General features: G+C 35.2%; 4 protein-coding genes across 5 annotated transcripts; 3 read left to right on the top strand and 1 right to left on the bottom strand.

The window, feature by feature from the left end:
• The first annotated feature begins 3,922 nt into the window (after positions 1–3,922).
• Positions 3,923–7,666, top strand: LOC9326815. 2 transcript variants are annotated; one of them, XM_021012171.1, is made up of 8 exons: positions 3,923–4,127; positions 4,424–4,503; positions 4,580–4,664; positions 5,141–5,217; positions 5,320–5,760; positions 5,850–6,335; positions 6,629–6,841; positions 7,245–7,666. In XM_021012171.1, the coding sequence occupies exons 1-8, from the start codon at positions 4,082–4,084 to the stop codon at positions 7,509–7,511; spliced, it is 1,695 nt and encodes a 564-aa protein (XP_020867830.1). In that variant the 5' UTR covers positions 3,923–4,081; the 3' UTR covers positions 7,512–7,666. The 2 variants fall into 2 exon arrangements, with proteins under 2 accessions (XP_020867830.1, XP_020867829.1); XM_021012170.1 differs by having other exon boundaries at positions 4,571–4,664.
• A 93-nt stretch (positions 7,667–7,759) lies between these two features.
• LOC9329557 (non-specific lipid transfer protein GPI-anchored 1) lies at positions 7,760–9,412 on the bottom strand. Its single transcript, XM_002890706.2, has 2 exons — positions 8,861–9,412; positions 7,760–8,149 (listed from the first exon to the last, which is right to left on the bottom strand). The coding sequence occupies exons 1-2, from the start codon at positions 9,216–9,218 to the stop codon at positions 7,914–7,916; spliced, it is 594 nt and encodes a 197-aa protein (XP_002890752.1). The 5' UTR covers positions 9,219–9,412; the 3' UTR covers positions 7,760–7,913.
• A 1,423-nt stretch (positions 9,413–10,835) lies between these two features.
• LOC9329556 (ABC transporter B family member 13) lies at positions 10,836–16,588 on the top strand. Its single transcript, XM_002893449.2, has 10 exons — positions 10,836–11,113; positions 11,862–12,149; positions 12,252–12,306; positions 12,401–12,576; positions 12,657–12,857; positions 13,061–13,320; positions 13,404–13,944; positions 14,020–14,803; positions 14,900–15,141; positions 15,219–16,588. Exons 2-10 carry the CDS (start codon positions 11,874–11,876, stop codon positions 16,422–16,424), a joined length of 3,741 nt encoding a protein of 1,246 aa, XP_002893495.1. The 5' UTR covers positions 10,836–11,113; positions 11,862–11,873; the 3' UTR covers positions 16,425–16,588.
• A 505-nt stretch (positions 16,589–17,093) lies between these two features.
• Positions 17,094–18,501, top strand: LOC9326814 (probable methyltransferase At1g27930). The gene has a single exon (XM_002893448.2). It carries the CDS (start codon positions 17,418–17,420, stop codon positions 18,285–18,287), a length of 870 nt encoding a protein of 289 aa, XP_002893494.1. The 5' UTR covers positions 17,094–17,417; the 3' UTR covers positions 18,288–18,501.
• Positions 18,502–23,494: the final 4,993 nt, after the last annotated feature.

Below are 23,494 nucleotides of genomic sequence, written 5' to 3'. Positions count from 1 at the left end.
CTCACTTAACCCTCGTCCCAGGAACCTTTACACTTAACGCGCGACTCGGCGGAGCCATGAATGCAATCCAGTCTCGAACTTCTCAAACTTTTAACTCGGAGTCACCGAGCATGCTTTATGAAGCAAACATAACAAACACAAAATATAAACTAACAAAAAGCCCAAACCAAGCCCAATTAGGAAAAACTAATCGAGAAGAGTAGAAGAGGTTGACATCCAGCGTAGAAAACACGCGTCGATAAAGGACCAAAGCACATGACACGTGTGAAGAAGAAGAACTGTTGTTCGCCGTTCATCGCCGGCTGCTTTTCCGACTTCATGGAGCTCCTAACCACACCAGAATTTTCAATTCAACAGGTTCATATCAGGACTCCAAGAAGGAACTTCATCTTCAATAATCTACAATCTTCTCATCGAAATAGAAAAGGCTCAGATCTGGAAAGTAAAGAAAAAAAAAACCAAACCGATCCGATAGTATTAGAAAAGAAAAGCCCCAAATCAACTCAGTTACCTAGAACATCAATACCAAACAACCATCGATGAAACTTCAATCTGTAACTCAAATTCTCTCTTAAAAGATGAAACAAATAGGCTTAAAGAAGGGATTAAGCCCTTTAAAGAAAGGAGGACCAGAGAATTACACAAACGATGGAGGAGATATAGACATAAGCAATCAAGAAGAAAAAGGTACTTTAAAATCCTAATAATCGGACGCTAAACGGAACCTAAATCCGGCCAAGAAACCGGAGAGAAACCCGGCCAAAGACGCCGGGAAAAGGCCTGACGAGACAAGAAAGAGAGTATCTTGCTCTCGGGAGATAAGTCAGCCAACGCCGCTAAAAGTAGCCGGTCGATGCAGGAAGCTAAGCCAGCCAACGCCGCCACAAGTGACAGACGATGCCAGAAGATGAGCCAGCCAACGCCGCTGAGAAAGCCAGCGATGCCGGACGATAAGCCGACCAAACGCCGCTGATAAAGCCGTTCGTTGCCGGAAAGTAAACTCTGAATCTGCTTTTTCTCTCTAAAAGATGTAGAGAGAGAAGAGAGAGAAAGAGGTTCCTAGACGAATTTTAATGTTATTGTTCCAGTTTCTAAATTTCTATATCCCTTTTTAATTTTTGGATTTACAACAAATACAGGTATGATATTAAAACTTATATGTCTTAATTTTAAAAAATAAATTAATATAGCTAAGATAAATAAAAACAAAATAATGTACTCCAATTTTTTTATTTTATTTTATGCGATTTACAAAAATAAAATATTTAATAGTTTCTGAGACGTGTTAAAGTGTTATGTTAATTTTTGGATTTACAACAAATACAGGTATGATATTAAAACTTATATGTCTTAATTTTAAAAAATAAATTAATATAGCTAAGATAAATAAAAACAAAATAATGTACTCCAATTTTTTTTTTTTTTATGCGATTTATAAAAATAAAATATTTAATAGATTCTGAGACGTGTTAAAGTGTTATGTTAATTTGTATTTTACTAAAATTATAAAGCATATAACTATTTCTATTTTTATTTTCAATATAGAGTAATATATGAGAATCATATTTAGTGGAAACTTTTTTGGCTAAATTAAATATATAATGGAAACTACACAAACAAAGTTGAGAAATTGTTAAAAATGCCCCTTTTTCAATACCCCTTTTCAAAAGTGCCCCCTTTGAGAGTCCATTTTTAAGTTTGCCCTCTTTTAATTTTTAATGACTATTTTACCCTTATTTGAAACAAAATTAGGTCCACAAAATAAAAAATATTTTTTGGCGGGAAAAGTGATCCCGCAATTTTCTCGCCAAAACACTTGTAAAAACCTTTAAAAAACCTTGTAAAATTTTCCCGTAAAAATTTTTCCCGCCAAAAAATTTTCCCGCCAAAAAAATTTTTTTGCGGGAAAAGTGATTCCGCAATTTTTTTTGCGAAATTTTTTTGGCGGGAAAATTTTTGGCGGGAAAAATTTACAAGGTATTTTAAAGGTTTTTTACAAGGTATTTACAAGTGTTTTGTAAGGTTTTACAATGTATTTTAAAAGGTTTTACAAGGTACTTTTAAGGTTTTATAAGGTATTTATAACTTGTAAAACCTTATAAAAAACTTGTAAAACCTTATAACTTGTAAAAACCTTATAAAATAGCTTGTAAAATCTTATAATATCTTATAAATACCTTGTAAATACGTTGTAAAACCTTTTAAAATACATTGTAAAACCTTATAAATACCTTGTAAAAAACCTTTAAAATACCTTGTAAATTTTTGGCGGGAAAATTTTTCCCGCCAAAAATTTAACGCCAAAAAAATTGCGGAATCACTTTTCCCGCAAAAAAAATTTTTTGGCGGGAAAATTTTTTGGCGGGAAAAAATTTTACGGGAAAATTTTACAAGGTATTTTAAAGGTTTTACAAATTTTTACAAGTGTTTTGGCGGGAAAAATTGGGGGATCACTTTTCCCGCCAAAAAATATTTTGTATTTTGTGGACCTAATTTTGTTATATTTCCTTATATATTTATGATATCTTTTATTAAAAGAAGGGTAATTTAGTCATTTTGTACATAAAAGGGGTATTTTTAAAAATAGACATCCATAAGGGGCATTTTTGAAAAGGGGTATTGAAAAAGGGGCATTTTTGTGAGTCTCCCAACAAAGTTTTAATACAAAATGAATTGGTTACATTTATAATAAGCAAAAATTATATAATTTTATAAATAGACCAACATTTATATTAGATGATTTAATAATTAGTATAACATAACTACAAATAATGTTTTATATTACGTATTATGCTAATAAATCTATATTTAGAAATAATTATGCTGCATTTTCTAAAATATATATGTTTATACAATTTTAGTTAACCTTACAAAAATAAAATAAAAATATTAAGAATGATAATCTCGACCGGCAATCCGTGCAATGCACGGATCCATATCTAGTAGACATATAAAATATACACATAATGGAGATTCATTCGAAAACAAACTACCTAAATGAAATGAAAATATATATTTGGTACCTACTTCTTATTCATTCGAAAACAAACTACCTAATTCTTACAGTATTATTTAATAAGAGATCCAAACTTTTTGAATAAAACTTAAACCTGTTTTGTTTGGATTAACAATCGGTTTTAGTGTTTGGAGGAATCTTTTAGCGTTATGTGTAATTCATCCAATCAATTAGAGATCCAAAGTATGCTAGATTTGTTAAATTTCTAAATGATCATATGCTTAACTTAGCTAATGGTCCATGGTATGTTGAACAATCTCTAAAAACATATAAATCGACTCTACCAAAATTAAAATGGGTAAAGTTACATGTTACTAAGTCTCCATATCACAAATAATACCGTCGTGATTTCTATATAGTAGAAAAAGCATTCGATTAAACAGTCAGAAATCAACAAGATCCTTCAAACAAATTGTTCTTTCTTCTTTAACAAAAAATAATTATTCGTTCTCTAACTAGAATCTAAATCAGGTAAGCCATTCTTATTCTTAGAAATTTTGGATACTCCTAAAAAAGGCAGATTACATACCAAATAGTTGAATATTCTATTAATTAGTGAAAAATATTTTGTAAACACATTGGTTTATAACGATCAGTCGTATAAAATGGTACAAGTACAACCATATGCTTTAGCTATTTTCATTTCATAATCTGCAAGCGAATGGGACTGTAATTTTAAAATCGCGGAATATTGTTCGTTTACCAATCGCGCGACTGGTCACTGCGGCTTATCGCTATTTAAAAAAAGACCGTCAAACGAGCAACTTTCTACAAATTATCTCACATGCATCAACATTCATATCCTCTAAAACACTTAACTAATCCTGTTGTAACCAATCAAATGAAAGAATGAAACTCAATTAATTGATTAAAATTTTAATTTAATAATACAGTAATTACGAATTTCCATGCGTCACCCAAACACTCCAAAAATCCTCAAAATTCGACAATTCCTTCACCAATCTCTCTCTCAAGTCTCAACACCTCCTTCCTCTCCGTAACAAGAGATTCTCACTTTGTCTCTTACTTTATCGTCTCTTTTTTCTCCGATTGGCTGATTTTTCTATGGCCGCTTCTTACCGAAGCACCGACTGGTTTCCTCCTCCTACTGGTAAGCCTCGTTCCTTCTCTCCTTACAAAGGATAAATGTTGAAGCTTTTTGGTTTTATTTTCCTGGGTTTAATTGTTTCGTCACTTTAACGAAGAGATTACGATGTCTGTTGATGAATTTTGCCTTTGTGAGAAAGCCCTGTTGTTGTAATTCATAAAGCTTAGACCTTTTTGGGATTCTTTCACTTACTAGGCTTTGTTAGGTTCTTCCACTTCACCTTGATCCTATGAGTATTCTTTCATGTTTAGCTTTTACTTGATGGTGGTTGTCTCTGTGTACTCCTTTTGGATTTTTAGGTTCATTTACGGGCTTAAATATGCTGGAGATGGATATGGTAGAGAGGCTAAATACTGACCATAGTGTTCTCCAAGATCAGGTAACAGATTCATGGCATTGCTTGTGTTTTTTAATGTAAGCTAGCACCAATTTGACATTGTGTTCAGATTTTTCAGGACAAGATTAGCAGTCGCCCTTTGTGTGGTAATGCTTTTTCTCCAAGTTCCTGCGGTTTTAACACAGAATCATTTCAGATTGGAGGTTAGATCTCTATGATCCCTTTTTAACGATTCTCTAATATTTAGCTGTAGTTTAGTGGTTTCAACTAATCTTCTGCTGGTTGTGAACTTTGTTTTGTTTTCTCTCTTTGTTATGGTATTCCTTATTTTGCCATTTTCATGGGCAACTTCATTTTGTTTTTTAGAGAAGAAAAAAAGTATTATTGTTTTATCATGTTCTTAAACCAAGAGAACTGCTTATTCTTTCTTGTACTGAAGTCCACCTACTTATGTGGGGGCTATTCCAGATTGTTATCTTTGCTGTTGATAATTCTCCTATGTGCACTAGAGGAAACATTGCCACATGCCAATGAAAAATCTTTACCACTTGTTTATTTCTGCTTCGCCATGTTTGTCTTGTGACCAAAATTGTCGATTGTATTGCTTCTTAGCTGTTATTGTAGTAATATTTTTAAATTTCAGTGTTGCTCATTAATGCCGTCATCTCATTTCTATCAGGTTATGATTATGCAGCTGATACTCCAAGGTCGTACCATTCACATACGGATGTCCCAAGCTTTGAAAAAGTTTCTCCTGTGCGTAAATCATCTAATCTACGCCTTCCATACTACTTGTTTTTTATTTCTGCTGTTCATGTTGTGGTCATTTATTTCCTATTTCTTATTCAATTGATATAGGGCATGCGAAATGAAATGGTTTACCATGGTAATGGTGTACCATCAGATTTTCAGAGGTCATCTCTTTCTACCAGAAATCAATCATCACTGCAGCATTATGGCGACCTCTATGCTGATGATTCAAGACATTTCGTTCCTTTTGACTTATCAAATCAGCAGTATCCAAACCCTGAACATATTCATCTTTCTCCGGAGTTTCACATGTTCCTGGCGAACTCTAGACGTTTTGATAGGCATGTGAATGAAAGAAACAGTAGTGAGACTGATTATGTGATGCGACCTAGGGGAAATTTTGGCTTAAGAAATGATATATATGGAGAATCTAGGGGTATGAATCTCAACCCCTTCAGTGGAGAGAACATGTTTCCTCCAATGGCATCTACCGGAACATGTATGAAGCACCTTGGTTCAGCAGAATTGCCGGCAAATGACTTCAATATGGTTTGTTTCTGTAATCACTACCTCTACCTCTTTTAACGGACAAAGTTTCGTGAATTTCTATGTAGATCTAATTGATGAAATCTATGCAGGGTCCAGCACATGGAGTTTTGCACGATGCTTTTGAATCTGCTGAAAGCTTAAGTTACAGAGAGCAAGCTTATACTCAATGCAAAAAAAGCCCTTTCTCTGCTTCTTCTTCTATCCCAACTTGGGAGAATGATTATAACTTGCCACCACTTGATGAAGCAAGAAGTGGAAGCTACAATGACTTATGCCACTGCCCTGCCATGCTTGATATGCTTACTGAGAGTAACAGAGGTCCGAGAGCATCCAGGCTAAACAGTAAAAGTAAAATGATCACTTATGATCACGTTGATCGTTGTCAACAAGAATTGCTCTCCCAGTTCAGGGACGCAAAGTTCTTCGTTATTAAGTCATATAGCGAGGATAATGTCCACAAGAGTATAAAGTATTGTGTTTGGGCTAGCACTAAAAACGGAAACAAAAAGTTGGATGCTGCCTATCGTGAAGCAAAGAAAAAAGAAGTGGCATGCCCAGTCTTTCTCTTATTTTCGGTAAATCGCCTATTTTTCTTCATTACAAATCAAAACTTGTTGGAAGCTCTGAGTGTTGAGACTGATAACTTTCTTGGAAGATATTTACACTTGCTTGTTTATTCAACCATGAAACTGCATTGTCAGGCCTTTGTCTTCCAAAATAAACCGGCATCACAGCAATCCATCTCATGCTATATCTGTGTATCTATTACTTCAATCCACTGAGATGATACTGTTAATGTTCTATATTTATCTCTTTGGCTTGGATCTGAAACTCATAATAGAAGAAGGGCTCAAAAACTTGATTTCAGGTAAATGCCAGTTCACAGTTTTGTGGAGTTGCTGAGATGGTTGGACCGGTTGACTTCAACACAAGTGTAGAATACTGGCAACAGGATAGATGGTCAGGACACTTCCCGGTCCAATGGCTTATTGTCAAAGATGTTCCTAACAGTCTCTTTCGTCACATCATAATTGAAAGCAATGACAATAAGCCTGTCACTAACAGTAGAGACACCCAAGAGGTAAACTAAACTCTTCTTGTCTTCTGCATACTTTTTTTGAGGCTCCTTCCAATGGTTTAATTATGCATATAGATTTGACAATTGTGAATCGTATTTTAATTCTCAAATTGCATTGATAATGAAACTTTGCTGTTAGTACACATTGATATTGATGCTCCTTTTGAATCTTGTATGATTTCACATATGAGAGCAGTTATCTCTCCATCTATGTGGATCTCTCCAACGTAGAACATGTCTTCTTTGAAAACAAAGAATGCTTCTAGTTGATTTTGTGTATTTTTGTGGAAACAAATTCAAGATCTTACCATGAACATAGTTTTCAACTTAGAAGTTTACTTTCAGTACATTTGGCGGACGTTTAAATGATAAGATATGAAATAGTCTTTGTGTTTTATACCTGCAGGTGGGACTGGAACAAGGTATAGAGATGTTAGATATATTCATTAGCTGTGAGATGCGTTCTTCGATCCTCGACGACTTTAACTTCTACGAAGAGCGACAGAGAGCGATCCAAGAAAGAAAAGCAAGACAACGTGCTGTTCTTGAAGCGCTTGCACTTTCTGCAACCTCTGTTCCGACACATCCCACATATTCTCTCCATGACGAATTTGTAAGGGAAATGTCCAAGAACTTTGCAGAGGCTTTGGCCTTGCAACACAGACCCAAATAGACCTCTCTTCTCTGTTAGGACTTGAGATTGGCTGAGGTTTAAATATGGTTTAATACTCTAGATTTTGTACATTTGATCACGGACTTAAGAAGCATAGGTTGTAAGATAAATTCAAGGTTCTAAAAGTCGGTATCTAAACCATCTTGACTTAACTATTTGAAAGTTTAGTTTACGACCATATCGGTCACAAATATGTGATCATTGGTTTGTCAAATGAATAATGGAACATGAAGTAACCTAATAATAAAAACCAGTGAAACGTTGGATAGTTTTAGTCATGTGCGAAAGAGATCAGAATTGAGTGGGAAGTTGACTCATTACAACAAATGTCCGAACAAAGAAACACACTTGAAAGATAAGTTTTAAAACAAAAGCACCAACCACTTCATAAATTAGAAACGATTACATTCCTAATGTCACATGTCTAGGCAAGGTCGAGACGAAGGAGACGGTCACCAAAGCGATGGCTAGAGCCACAACGGCGTGACCATCATTTGCGGAAGCTGATCCTCCCTTCTCCGTGGACGTAGCTGGAGTTGCCGGAGACTTTCCTGCCGGTGCCACCGGTGTTGTTGACGTCGTGGCATTGCTTGTGAATACGGCTGCGTCTGGCGAGCTCGGCGAAAGCCCTAGAAGCTCTGTTCATTTGTCAACATTTTAAACATTAGCCTCACTGTATCACTCCTAAAGTAACTGTTATTTTCACTGCTTTGAAGTATTTCACATTGAATTTGATTAATTGTGGTTACAAATTAGCTGTGGGAAAGTTAGGTACCATTTATAAATGTGCTACGAATTAAATGCGATTCTCTGTAGATAACAGTGGCAACCCGAGGCCACCTGTCGCATTAAAGTATTTATAGCGGAGTATATGGTTTCTGGTTCGCCATAGGAAAGTAAATTTTTATATAGTTATGACATATGAAATTAAATTATTGATTAATTACTCTATTTAATTAGAAAAATCATTAACAACCAAAAAAAATCCAATCACCTTGGAATACTAAAACTTACAAAACTCATGAAAGCATATGCATTCATGGGCCATTGCTCCATTTATGAATAGGTGACTTCATTATTTATTTTTATTTTTTTTAATAAAAGATTTATGTGACTTCATTATTTAAAATAAACAACCTATGTCATGGTAGTTTTGAACAAAATCATAAGTAGTTATTTTTCTATTGGGCTATATTATTGTTATCATCAAAACATAAAATCTATTTCTCTAAGTAGCCTCCAATATCAAACTAATTTGCATGTAATAGACAATTAGACACATGAAAGATAGCAAAAGCAGATCGAGAAAGATAAAAACGTGATATGAGCTAGTAGAACAAGAAACGTACTTGGACAGTTGGTAATGCTAGCGTTGTGGAGCTGACAAGCTGTTGGGAGTTGAATGAGTTTGTCTTCTTGAACACCAAGATCCTTCAAGGCTTGTCCTCCTGTCTTTGCTTGTTGTATCACGAAACACAAACACTTTGGATCTCTTTCTTTGATATCTTCCACGGCGTCACAACACTTCTTAGACGGAGTCGTTGCCTTACCTGTCGCAAAGTCCAAACACAAAGTCACCTTTTGAAAATCCTGGCTGCATTCGTCAGCCAGAGCTCCTCCACCCGCTGGAGCAGCAGGTGCAGCCGCGGCGATGGAGGCAACGATCGTCATGGTGACTAGGAAGAGGTGGAGATGAAGACCCTTCATTATCAGTTTTTCTTTCTTTTGTTCAATTACTGTTTTGCTTGCTGGGGATCTTGTTTGTATTTAAAAGCGTGTGTGTGTTGTGTGTATTAAATGCAATGTGGTGTGTAGTTGGGAGCTTAGACACCTATACATATTAACATTAACGACGCTGATATAAGTGTTGACCTTACTTTTGTTTGCGTGTGTGATGTTAAGGACGCAAGAGTGAAATATCTTATCAAAAATGGAAAAAGATTGGATTCGCTATATAAATATAGACATAGATATAGTAGTGTATTTGTAAAAATGAAATGATGCAGTAGCAAAATCATAAAATAAATAAGGTTTTGATTTTTTTTGTGTAGCAAAATCATAAAATAAATTGGGTGTAGTGATTTTGGTTTATCTACGATTCACCGTGAGGACGAACGGTCATTACTATCGAGTTAGTGATAATAACATCATGAGTGCAAAAAATACATAAAAAAATAATACGTCTATTTGAATTTGAAAATTTTAGTCATATATATAGAGAAATGAAACTAAATTTAAAGTATTATTTATAAGAGAATAAATTCAAAGTAATAAATGCATCCATACCATACGAGAGTAATTGCTAATTCTATAACGCGGCTAGATTTATAAGTGATTTTTAGGTATGAACAAAGAATGGAGTACTCTTTCTATTTATGTCGCTTTCACTCATAGGATTCAATGACAAAACCTGCTCAGCTGTTTCGTTTTCTTGTTATGCTTTTTGATTATACAGAAAAATATCTTTGGCCATAGAATTCAATTTGCACAACAACAACAAAAAAAAGTTATAGAATTCATAGAACAATAATATATGGGCTATATTCACTCTTCACTGTGTCAATAACTACATGCATGTGACTCTTTGAGTTGGGTCCATTTTCAATCAACCTCTCGTATTGGGACGCTAAATCCGTAAATCATGAAAAAGACTCTTAAAAGTGAAAACAGTTGGAAATTTCCAATTATTGTTATGCCATTTCAACAGTTAACAACAAAACTAATCAATTTAAGGGTGATTTGAGGGATTTTGGTTGAATCTGAGGAAATTTTCAAACAAAAAGTCAGCTGAATTCGTTGTAACAGTTCAGACTCTAAGTCTGACTCTTTGCAAGATTTAGCTCACATTCTCTCATTTTAGAAATTTGTACATACTAAAACACAGAATATACTTTTTAATTGCTCTTATCTCTTTGCACATGTCAGAAAATCAAAAAAAAAAAAAAAAAAAAAAAGATCCAGCTGATTTATAGGTATTGACAAGGCCAAAAACATAAAACATGCAAGCTATCCGAAAATTTCATCACCAAGATATCCAATATGATCATAAATTTAGGAAAGAACATCATGAATATACAAAAAAATTTGGGTCAAGAATTTGTGTTGGTTATTATTTATGGGCCAAAATTTTCGTAATGGCCTCCAAGGTTCTATTTTCAAGAATTGATTGCTACGATTTGTGATGCACAAGAAAAAACTAAGACCATGATTGTCTTTCCTGAAGTACGACATTTAACATGGGTTTCACGAAGATTTAGGAATTTAGCAACAAATAGGGATTCATAATTAGCAAAATACCACAAACCGTGTCGGTGTTGGTGTTACTCCTATTTGTCACGTAAAAGCCTAACAAGTGAACGATTGCATCACCTTATAAACAGAAACTACTTTGTCTCAAAATACAAGCTCGATCGATTACCTTCGATTTTCGTTTTATTTTATAAATTTCTCCCATTCAAAAAGAAGTAGATTCCAAGATCCGTGTGTTTTCACGTAAACAGTTGTTCACCGGAATATTCGTCTTTGTGCTTTCACTTTGATAAATTGCATCAAATCGCCAATCGTCTCAAGAGTAATATGTTGATCAGATCATCACAAAAACTGTAAGTATAGCTTCTTGTTAATTCCCACAAACAATAACTCAAACATATTTGTGAATTTCTTTATCAACAACCAAAGTACACATGAAATAAATATTCAAAAATTGTAAAGTTGCATGGATGAAAAACAGCCGCGTATATTGCTTGCGTACGTAGTAAATCATTACTTAAAGACAATAATGACAGTTTGACAACGATTTGCATGTTCCTCAAACCTACTAATACCATGCGTTCCTTTCATATTCATTTCTAGCATCACGTAAAAACCATATATTCACCATAATTTTTACATATATATTTATCAACTATGCGTTACTAGCTATATCAAATTAAACATATTTATGTTAGTAAGGATCATTTTTATCAATAACTAGGAATTGTCTACATATCTTTTCACCCTAAAGACAATATGAAAACGTTACACTCATGATACAAAGTGAGCAGCTCCACATTGATTTGTAAGACCAGATATACGTATACATTATGATTGCCCATAGGTTCCCCATTAATAAGATTATGGGAAAGCTTTAACTACGAGTCGTCAAAAACAGTTAGAGCAATCGCTTTTTTTAGGTAAGATTAGACTTGAGTGTTAACACTTAACATTAAATAAGCGAGGGAGATGTCTCTATTTCATAATTCCCACTTTACCCTTTTCCCTTAGCTTTCCCCACAAGAAACTCAACACCCTAAATCTCTCCCACTCTGCTTATCTACGCTCTCAAGTACCTCTCTGTTTTTTTTATCTCAGTGTTCAGTGACAATGGATAACACAGAAGAACGATCCTCTAATGGAAACATACAAGCCGAGACGGAAGCAGTGGAGGAGAAGAAAAAGATAAAGAAGGAATCAGTGTCATTGATGGGTTTGTTTAGCGCAGCAGATAAACTTGATTACTTTCTGATGTTGCTAGGAGGTTTAGGTGCGTGTATACATGGCGCTACGCTTCCGCTCTTCTTCGTGTTCTTTGGGAAAATGCTAGATTCTCTTGGAAATCTTTCTACAGATCCTAAAGCCATATCTTCCCGCGTTTCACAGGTTTCTTCAGAAACTAATCGCTGAAAATCTTTAAGATTGCTTTGTCTTTTAAAGAAATGAAAATCACAAGTTCATAACAATTTGGTGCTTTGTCTTTTCAAGAATGCTCTGTACTTGGTCTACTTAGGATTGGTCAATTTGGTATCAGCTTGGATCGGTACGTTTCTAATTACATTGACATGTTTTTAAAATGTTATCGAATTTTTTCTACTATTTTTTAAAGGTTTTTAGTTGAAATGGTCTATTGGCAGGAGTTTCTTGTTGGATGCAAACAGGGGAAAGACAAACAGCGCGATTGCGTATAAATTATCTCAAATCGATCTTAGCAAAAGACATTACTTTCTTTGACACAGAAGCTAGGGATTCAAATCTCATTTTTCACATCTCAAGTGACGCGATCTTGGTTCAAGATGCAATTGGCGATAAGGTACTTTTACTAATATATGAATTCATTGTAAATACAAAAAAACAAAAAATGTAACTGATGAAATGTTTGTTCTGTTTCAGACAGACCATGTTTTGCGGTATTTATCTCAGTTCATCGCGGGATTTGTCATCGGTTTTTTGTCAGTATGGCAACTCACGCTGCTTACATTAGCAGTGGTTCCATTAATAGCAGTTGCAGGAGGAGGATATGCTATAATCATGTCCACAATCTCAGAGAAGAGTGAAACTGCTTATGCTGATGCAGGAAAAGTCGCAGAAGAGGTTTGCTTGTTTATATTTTCTAACTATTTTCTACGTTTAAGTGTGAAAGAAGTTTATCACAACAAATTTAGCAAAAAAAATTTCAAGTTTTTCACCAAAAATATTTTGGAGCAAACGCACAATCAAGAACTAAATCTCTTCCTTTTTATTTAGTTCTTAACATTTGGATTAATTAGAAAACATCATTCTCTATGGATCTTCAGGTTATGTCACAGGTGAGAACAGTGTATGCATTTGTAGGAGAAGAGAAAGCTGTAAAATCTTACTCAAATTCTCTCAAGAAAGCTTTGAAACTCGGTAAAAGGAGCGGTCTTGCTAAAGGTTTAGGAGTTGGATTAACATATAGCCTCTTGTTCTGTTCTTGGGCATTGCTTTTGTGGTATGCAAGTCTTCTTGTACGCCACGGCAAAACCAATGGTGCAAAAGCCTTCACAACGATCCTCAATGTCATTTTCAGTGGATTGTAAGTGCAGCATACTTGAGACCTCTTTCTTGATATATATATCATCAAATTGCATTGTATTAATTATTTTGTTGCATTTGCAGCGCCTTAGGTCAAGCCGCGCCTAGCTTATCCGCGATTGCCAAAGGCAGAGTTGCTGCTGCAAATATATTCAGAATGATAGGAAACAACAATCTTGAAAGTTCTGAGAGACTAGAAAATGGAACAACATTGCAAAATGTAGCTGGGAGGATTGAGTTTCATCAAGTGTCTTTCGCATATCCTTCTAGACCAAACATGGTTTTTGAGAATCTTAGTTTCACAATACGTTCCGGCAAGACTTTTGCATTTGTCGGTCCAAGTGGTTCAGGGAAAAGCACAATCATATCAATGGTGCAACGTTTCTATGAACCTAACTCAGGGAAGATTCTCTTGGATGGAAATGACATCAAGAGCCTAAAGCTAAAATGGTTGAGAGAACACCTTGGATTAGTGAGTCAAGAACCAGCATTATTCGCCACGACTATAGCTTCCAATATTATTTTTGGTAAAGAGAATGCGAATATGGATCAGATCATAGAAGCTGCTAAAGCAGCAAATGCAGATTCTTTCATTAAATCATTACCCAATGGTTACAATACTCAGGTAAATATACAAATTTCCATACTCATATTTTCTCATATTTCCACTTGATCATTTTTAGTCAAACCATTCTAATAGGTTGGAGAAGGAGGAACTCAGCTCTCTGGAGGTCAGAAACAGAGGATTGCCATTGCTAGAGCAGTTCTAAGAAATCCAAAGATATTACTTTTAGATGAAGCAACGAGCGCTCTTGATGCCGAATCAGAGAAGATTGTTCAGCAAGCACTTGACAATATCACGGAAAATAGAACAACAATTGTTGTTGCCCATAGATTATCTACCATTCGAAATGTTGACAAGATTGTTGTATTGAGAAATGGTCAGGTTACGGAAACCGGAAGCCACTCAGAATTGATGTCAAGAGGAGGAGATTACGCAACTCTTGTCAATTGCCAAGAGACAGAACCTCAAGAAAACTCGAGATCAATTATGTCTGAAACTTGTAAATCTCAAGCTGGATCTTCTAGTTCAAGAAGAATTTCTAGCTCAAGGAGGACTTCAAGCTTCAGGGAAGACCAAGTGAAGACTGAAAATGATTCAAATGACAAAGATTTTAGCTCATCTTCAATGATATGGGAACTTATAAAGCTGAATTCTCCAGAATGGCCATATGCATTACTTGGCTCAATTGGTGCAGTTCTTGCTGGAGCACAAACTCCATTGTTCTCTATGGGGATTGCTTATGTGTTAACTGCATTTTATTCGCCTTTTCCTAATGCGATCATGCGCGACGTAGAAAAGGTAGCTATTATCTTTGTTGGAGTTGGAATAGTAACAGCACCTATATATCTTCTCCAACATTACTTCTATACACTTATGGGAGAGCGTCTTACTTCTCGGGTTCGCTTATCCTTGTTCTCAGGTAAACAAAAAACAATTGCTCTGTTTAATGCTCTGTTATGGGATCGATTTGATTCTTGAATTAATGTGTATCTTACTATCTCTACAACAATTGCAGCGATTCTTTCAAATGAGATTGGATGGTTTGATCTGGATGAGAACAACACTGGCTCACTTACTTCAATCTTGGCTGCTGATGCAACTTTGGTGAGGAGTGCTCTAGCGGATCGCCTCTCGACAATAGTGCAAAACTTGTCTCTTACAGTCACAGCATTAGCACTTGCCTTTTATTACAGTTGGCGTGTTGCAGCAGTCGTAACGGCTTGTTTTCCTCTTCTCATTGCCGCTTCACTTACTGAGGTAACTCAGAATCAAAGATCCTCTCAACTATACTATAAATCTTGAAACTGAATAAGCTTGAATGTTACATGTTATAGCAACTATTTCTAAAAGGCTTTGGAGGAGACTACACAAGGGCTTACTCTAGAGCAACTTCAGTGGCGCGTGAAGCAATTGCAAATATAAGAACTGTTGCTGCGTTTGGTGCCGAAAAGCAGATCGCGGAACAGTTTACTTGTGAGCTAAGCAAGCCCACCAAGAATGCCTTTGTTAGAGGTCATATCTCTGGATTTGGATACGGATTATCTCAGTTTCTTGCGTTCTGCTCCTACGCTCTTGGTCTCTGGTACGTATCGGTTTCGATCAAGAATAAGGAGACGAATTTTGGGGATAGTATCAAATCCTTCATGGTGTTGATCGTCACAGCTTTCTCAGTTTCAGAAACGCTTGCTTTGACCCCAGATATCGTGAAGGGCACGCAAGCACTTGGGTCAGTTTTCAGGGTTTTACATAGAGAGACTGAGATACCTCCAGACCAGCCTAACTCAAGAATGGTTAGTCAGATCAAAGGAGATATAGAGTTTAGAAACGTGAGTTTTGTGTATCCCACGAGACCCGATATTAACATTTTCCAAAACCTAAACCTCCGAGTTTCAGCCGGGAAAAGTCTTGCAGTCGTGGGGCCTAGTGGTTCTGGAAAAAGCACAGTGATAGGACTGATCATGAGATTCTACGACCCTAGCCACGGAAATCTCTGCATCGATGGGCAGGACATAAAAACCCTAAACCTACGTAGCTTGCGCAAGAAGCTAGCTTTAGTCCAGCAAGAACCAGCTCTGTTTTCAACAACAATACACGAGAACATCAAGTACGGGAACGAGAACGCATCAGAGTCAGAGATCATCGAAGCCGCAAAGGCCGCGAACGCGCACGAGTTCATAAGCAGGATGGAAGAAGGGTACAAGACGTACGTAGGTGATAAGGGAGTACAGTTATCAGGTGGTCAGAAACAGAGAGTGGCTATTGCACGGGCGGTTTTAAAGGATCCTTCAGTGCTTCTCCTTGATGAGGCAACAAGTGCTTTGGACACGAGTTCGGAGAAACTAGTCCAAGAGGCGCTAGACAAGCTGATGAAGGGACGAACCACTGTATTGGTGGCTCATAGGCTCTCGACCATAAGAAAAGCAGACACGATCGCTGTGTTGCATAAGGGAAGAGTTGTGGAGAAGGGAAGCCATAGAGAGCTCGTTTCAATACCTAATGGGTTTTATAAGCAATTGACGAATCTTCAAGAAGTGGTTTGACTCGTAATCTTTGAAGTTTCTTTTGATTGGTTTTTAAAAAACTAATATATACACACATAGAGTCTATGATATATATCATACGATGTCAGGAATATCTGGAGTCTGGACACAAAAACACCTTTGTAAACTTTAAGGAAAAATAAATAGCAGAGAATGTTATATTATTGGCTCTTTAAAACAGGCTTGGTTAAAAATCAATTAACAAAATTAACGATTATATTCATTACCAGACGAATGTAATCCTTGCAAACTAAGATCTTGAGGTTCTATCCATCATCATTTGGCCAATGGCCATTACTCGTATCGACCATCAGTTAAGGCCAGCCAAATAGTTGGAACTTAAATGACGAAAATTTGTTCACTCCCTATTTGTCGAACGATTCACTACAAAATCACTAAAATCTTATGAAACCTACGTTCTTACTTACAGTTTCAAAAAAAAAAAAAAACATAAAAATCAGAAATTTAACTCAAAAACTGGTTTAAGAAATACAAATTTTTGGATTTTGAATTTGAGCTAAGTACTCAAATGTAGTAGTAAACGGATCTTATGACAAACAACATTTATAGCTTGAACAATAACAGATTACAAACGTATTGAGACGAAAAAATGATATTGTATGGGAGTATTTGACATGAACGATCTTTGTTAATAGTTATCTTTAGTAAACAAGTGGGCACGAAACCCCATACTCCAATTAAAATAACATATGTCCACAGATATTTTTTCAAAATTCGAATAAGCCACTGTTACGTGTCTTGTTCACATCATCCACTTCAGCCAAAGTTACTTCAATGGTCGGATATCGACACGTGTCATTTAATCAGACCATCTCCAAGAAAAAATATCCCAAATCTTTTTCCGCTATTCAGTCCCCCAATGAACAATCCTCTTCACATTTCTATTTTCTCCTCCGAGGTCGTCTCTCGACCAAACCACAAAACCAGAACAAAAATAGATAAAAAATAATCAGATCTGAGATCGAACAAAACATGAACACGTTAATCCCATCGGAGAAACGATGGATCATCACCGGTGTTTTACTCGCGGGTTTAGTTGGCGGTGCTTTACTCTTCACAAGCTTCATACGAGCCGCTGACGAAACTCTCTTCCTCTGTTCCACCGCGAACGCCAAAAGCAGAGCGGTGGCTGCAGCGGCTGATTATGCAGCGACTCCGATCCAGCTTCAAGCGATCGTCCACTACGCGACATCTACCGTTGTCCCACAACAGAATCTTGCTGAGATCTCGATCTCTTTCAACATCTTGAAAAAGCTAGCTCCGGCTAACTTCCTCGTGTTTGGTCTCGGCCGCGACTCGCTCATGTGGGCTTCTTTAAATCCACGTGGGAAAACCTTGTTCTTGGAAGAAGATCTTGAATGGTTTCAGAAAGTGACCAAAGACTCTCCTTTCTTACGTGCGCATCACGTGCGTTACAGGACGCAGCTTCAACAAGCCGATTCGCTTCTTCGCTCGTACAAAACGGAGCCAAACTGTTTTCCGGCGAAATCTTATCTCCGGGGAAACGAGAAGTGTAAGCTAGCTCTCACGGGACTCCCCGATGAGTTCTACGATACAGAGTGGGATCTGTTAATGCTCGATGCTCCTAAAGGTTACTTCCCTGAAGCTCCGGGAAGAATGGCGGCGATTTTCTCGGCGGCGGTCATGGCTAGGAACCGGAAGAAACCTGGAGTTACGCACGTGTTCTTGCACGATATTAATCGGAGGGTGGAGAAGACTTTCGCCGAAGAGTTTTTATGCCGGAAGTATAGAGTCAACGCCGCTGGGAGGTTATGGCATTTCGCTATTCCTCCGGCGGCTGCGAACGCTACGATTGACTCTGGTGACTATAGGTTTTGCTAAGATTGCGACACGTCTCTCTCCTTATTTCCTCTTTTGCCCTTTTTATCTTACTTTTTTCGAGGAGTCTTATTACAGCATTGGGTTCACTTATATTATCTGATTTAGTGCCGACAGTTTTGGATCTGCATCTCGTGTTTCGTTATTGTTAGTTACAGACTTTCCAAAATTTCATGGGGCATCGGCATTCTATATCACATTTTTATCATATACACTATGATAACTAGTCATTTTTATCGTATAAGAATCTAAATAAATTATTTGAGGAGAACGTAGACATTTTTAATCAGCCGAATTCTTACTTAACTCGTTTTGAAGACTTTTTTTTTATGTTTAGAGCATCTCCAATGGTGCTCTATATCTTGTTCTAAACTCTATATTTGGAGCAAAATCACTCCAATGGTGCTCTATATCTTGTTTTAAAAATAGAGATATGAATAGTGTTGCTCTAAATTTGGAGCAACACTATTCATATCTCTATTTTTAGAGCACACATTTTTTATTTACAAAGGACTCCCTCAATTTTTATATAGTATCATTTTTTACCTAAACAAAATTATATAATTAAATTATATACATACATAATTTTATATTAATATCATAGTTACTAAATTAATTGAAATTTAAAAATATAACAATAACATATATTAAATTAGAAAAACAATACAAACACAAATACCAACACAAATGATAAACTAAAAGTACATAAACAAAATTAAACTTGCCGTTAAAAAAAAATTAACACACCATAAACTAGTGATTTAATAATCCGGTAGGTCGTTTCCAGATCCACTAAAATCATCGAAATATTGTCAAAGGACCGGCTCGGTTTTGGGATAAAAAGGTGATACATGATATAATGACTACATGTATAATTATACATAACATGATAATCGAAGATGAGCGTGATCTAAATGCACCAATTGAAGTTGGAAGAGAAGATCCACCTCCAGAGGTCGAACTAGCGGAGGATGAAAGTACTCGATTTCAAGAATTTTTTGCTCGATATCAACAAATCAAAGACAAAGAAGCTCATTTTTCACTTAGAAATGCATTAGTCGATCATTTGTGGGAGAAGTACACTAATGATGATGCTAAAATAAAAATATATTAATCTTTCAATCTTCTATTTATGTGTTGTAATAAAATTTAGTTTTTAATAATATGGTTTTATTAGATATTTATGTCAAAATAAACTAAGTGGATAAAATTTGCAAACTTTGAAAATATAGGACCATATAAAAAATTAAAGCAAAATATTAAAATACATTATTTATTTTAGAGCAAAAAATAGAGCCAACTATTGGAGCAAACTTCTGCTCTATTTTTAGAGCACTCCAAATTTAGAGCAAGAAATAGAGCCATTGGAGATAATCATGTGGTGTGGTCCTAACTCAAGACTTTTCTTCTGACGTCACGTAAGGTAATTATTGCATATTTCCTTTTAAAATTAATTAAAAGGAAAATAGCTATGACGACAAGAATCTCTCGATAAATCTGTGTGTTGGATTTTCATTCAAACCCAAGCGGCATTTTATAAAATGTACAAGTTGCGGTGTGGACGGTTTACCAATATTAGATCTCGTGGAAAAATACAAGTGGAAACAAAAACCAATAAGAGGTGTCTTCTAAAAATCTGCTTCAACTATTCCATACATTTCAACTTCTATAAATAGAATCCAAATAGTCACCATAATTAAGTCGTATCTGTTTTTTTGTAACCATATTGTTAATTAATAGTAAGATTATACTGAATATATATGCAGGCCCGGCTCGTGCGTCGGCGAGACCCGGTGCTGTAACAAATAAAATCCTATTCTTTTTCTTTCTTAAATTGTTCTTGAGCAACTTTATCAATAGTTTCATTTTTTGAAAGTCTACACCGTAATTCAACCCAAGATGTCATATTAAGTATATGTTCTTTACTTTTTTCATGCTCATTTAATCTAACAAATATATGACTCCAATCCGAAAGACCTTCTTTTGCTAATTGACTTCTACGAATACCTTTCTTAAAAATCTTACAACAAAAGCAAAAAACTTTATCTAATTCTTTTGAATAAACTAGCCACTTTCTATCACTTGTTTCTCCATTTGATAACTTTCTAATATAGCAAGATGAAACAAATCTTCTATGAACCTTATTTTTAGGACCTTTGACAATAGATAAATCTCTTTTTGGTCCATTAACTAAAGTTGCTATCACTTTTGAATCAAGCATATCCCAATTTCTTGGATCATATATATCAAGAACACTAGAAACACCAACATCATCAAATTTTTCAAGCACTTCATTAACATCTACTACTTCTATATTATCTATATTATTGTTATCTACATGAGCATTAGAACCACCAATATCATCAAATTTTTCTTTTTCATGCGTTCTTTTAACAATGAATTTATCTAAAGCTCCTTTTTGAGATTGAGTAAATTGTTCTATATGTTTTCTTTTTTGCCTTTTATCATGGCCAGACATATTTAACACAGATTTAATACCCAAAATTCAAGTAATAACAAAATAAAAAAAATCTAACTAAGGAATCGTAAAAACAATAAAACCTGGATAATGAAGAGAATTATATTGGAGGCTTGAAGCTTGTTGAACAGAGAAATTCCGCTACTGCTGGAGTTGAGGAATATTGAGAATTGATTGGGAAAGAAGGACAAATCAATTGCTACAAAGAATTTTCAGGAGAAAGAAAAATATCAATAGAAAACTCAAGAACGTATTGAAATTGAGAAAATATTTGTTATATTAAGACAATTGGAAATCTGTAACGGCTAATTTGTAATTAAGAGAAGAATAAATGATTTACCTCTTGGACAATTTGATTGACCTCCATATTATCTTGCGCAGCTTTTGGAGAATAAGGAGGAGTCAATAACGTTTCTGAGAAAAAGAAGAAACAATAGTTGACTTTTAGGTTTTGTTATTTTAATTTGGACTTGTTATTTTAAGGCCTTTAAATGGACATATGTTATAAAGCTTCAGCATACTTAAACAAATACAATAAAAACTTATAAAATTTGGGCCTTAAATTTGCTGACCCAGTGCAACTGCACCAGTTGCACATGTACATAACCGTATATATGTAAGGAAATACTTTGGATGTGTCTAGTATTGTGTTAGAGTAATGGAAAATATAGGTAATAGAGAAAAAATTCCCCACGAAAACTATTGCATCATAACAGATAGAGCCCAAAGTATGACCTCGGTCTATATATCTCTAAAACTAAAGTTCTATACATATTTCCCCTTGAAATATAAGTTCTATATATAAATCTACCCGAATTAATAGTTTGAGATCTATTAACCCACAATCCTGGGTTTTGTCGGTTTACTATTTACTTAACCGATTAGTAAAAAAAGTAAACCCAATTAAACCAGAAAAAAACCAGATTTTTCTAATTTATTTCTCTAATGTCAATTTGGGAGACTAATTACGATATCTGAGAGTAATTAAATTAATTAAAGAGAAAAACAAAAGTCATTTGTCTTCATTGATAATAGAGGAGAGAGAAGTTGAGAAGCTTCACAATAGTAACAATGGCGGAGAAGACCCAATTCCTCAAACTTCTTCCTCTTGCTCTTCTTCTCAGCCATGGCCGATCTTCTTTCTAGGATTGCAATTTTCTTATGAAGAGTCAATGAGTGTGAGAAACAAGAAGACGTTAATACCCATGAAATCTGAATCTCTCGTTTTATCAAATTCGGATCGATATCTCTCGTTTCCAGTTTTGGGTTTTCATTTGCTTATAGTTGTGCTTTTATGAAAAGTTAAGCCTTCTCTTCGGGGGAGAAACGACAGTTTCATTCCGTGTAGGGTTCGTCTATTATTTTGCTAATAAATCGAATTCCTTGATAAATTCTATTGAAACGGCACCCTAATTATTTCAGACCAGAAACGAGAGATTAGATGGTAAAGAATTGAAATTGATTGAAGAATGCATCAGATTTGTTTATATGGATAGATGACTATTGGGTTTCAATAAATCTCAAGTTCATATGAGAACTACGTGAACTTTTTTTTGAACAAAATCAATGTGAATGATTTTTTTTTTTTTTTTGAACAAAATCAATGTGAATGTATATAATCTTCGAATTTATATGTTAAAATTGCTGTCTTTGAGTATTTAACAGTGATTGAAGAGAAAGAGAGAAAGATATTAAAAAAATCTGGTTTTTTCTGGTTTAATTGGGTTTAGTTTATTTTATAATCGGTTAAGTAAATACTAAACCGACGAAACTCATGATTGTGGGTTAATAGATCTCGAACTAATAATTCGGAGAGATTTAGATATAGAACTTATATTTCAGGGGGAAATAGGTATAGAACTTTAGTTTTAGAGATACATAGACCGAGGTCATACTTTGGGCTCTATCTGTTATGATGTGATAGTTCTCGTGGAGAAATAGACCGTTTTCCCTTGAAAAGGACGTATAGAAAAGAAAAGAAGAAGTTTATTTGTACATTTATTGGATTATTCTATGTTTTTCTTTAGAAAGAAAAAGGAAAAAACTTATTAATACGTAAAAAACAAAAGAATTCAACAACAACAACAAAAATATGGAAAAGTCTTTTATTTGAATTTTACGAGTGGTGAAAATAATAAATAATACAATGATGGTAATATTTTCCTTTTGAATTTTTACGCTAGAGCACCACAACAGTTTACTTGACCAAAATAAACCAAAATTATCTTGATATTATGTAATACCTTATAGTTTGAGTTTGATTGTTTGAATCAAAACTAATAGATAAATAGACAACGAGTTTACTTTCTTTAGTTTTTTTTTGGCACAAGAATGCATAAACTGTGTTCATCAATCCATATTTATTATTTCTCATCTTGATATGGATCAGTTTAAACTCGGATGTAAATAAGTTTAAAACTTAACTGGATGTGTAATGTGTTTCGGTTACCTCAAATCTGCGCAGGAGAGATATTAATTGCGATACTAGATGTGATCGATGTGGAGCTTCAGAAGAGTCAATTAACCATGCTCTCTTTGAATGTCCACCTGCGCGTCAGACTTGGGCTTTATCACAGATCCCCACAATCCCGCACCAGATATTTTCCCATCAGGATCACAATATGCAAATATGAATTATTTATTTGGAGAACACTCTCAGAGGTCTATACATCGATGTTCCCGTGGATTATTTGGTATTTGTGGAAAGCCAGAAATGATAACATGTTTAATA

The sequence above is a fragment of the Arabidopsis lyrata genome (assembly GCF_000004255.2).
Source record: "Arabidopsis lyrata subsp. lyrata unplaced genomic scaffold ARALYscaffold_1, whole genome shotgun sequence".
Classification (NCBI taxonomy): domain Eukaryota; kingdom Viridiplantae; phylum Streptophyta; class Magnoliopsida; order Brassicales; family Brassicaceae; genus Arabidopsis; species Arabidopsis lyrata.
The sequence above is the reverse complement of the archived record's forward strand: the minus strand, read 5'-3'. Positions and strand labels throughout refer to the sequence as shown.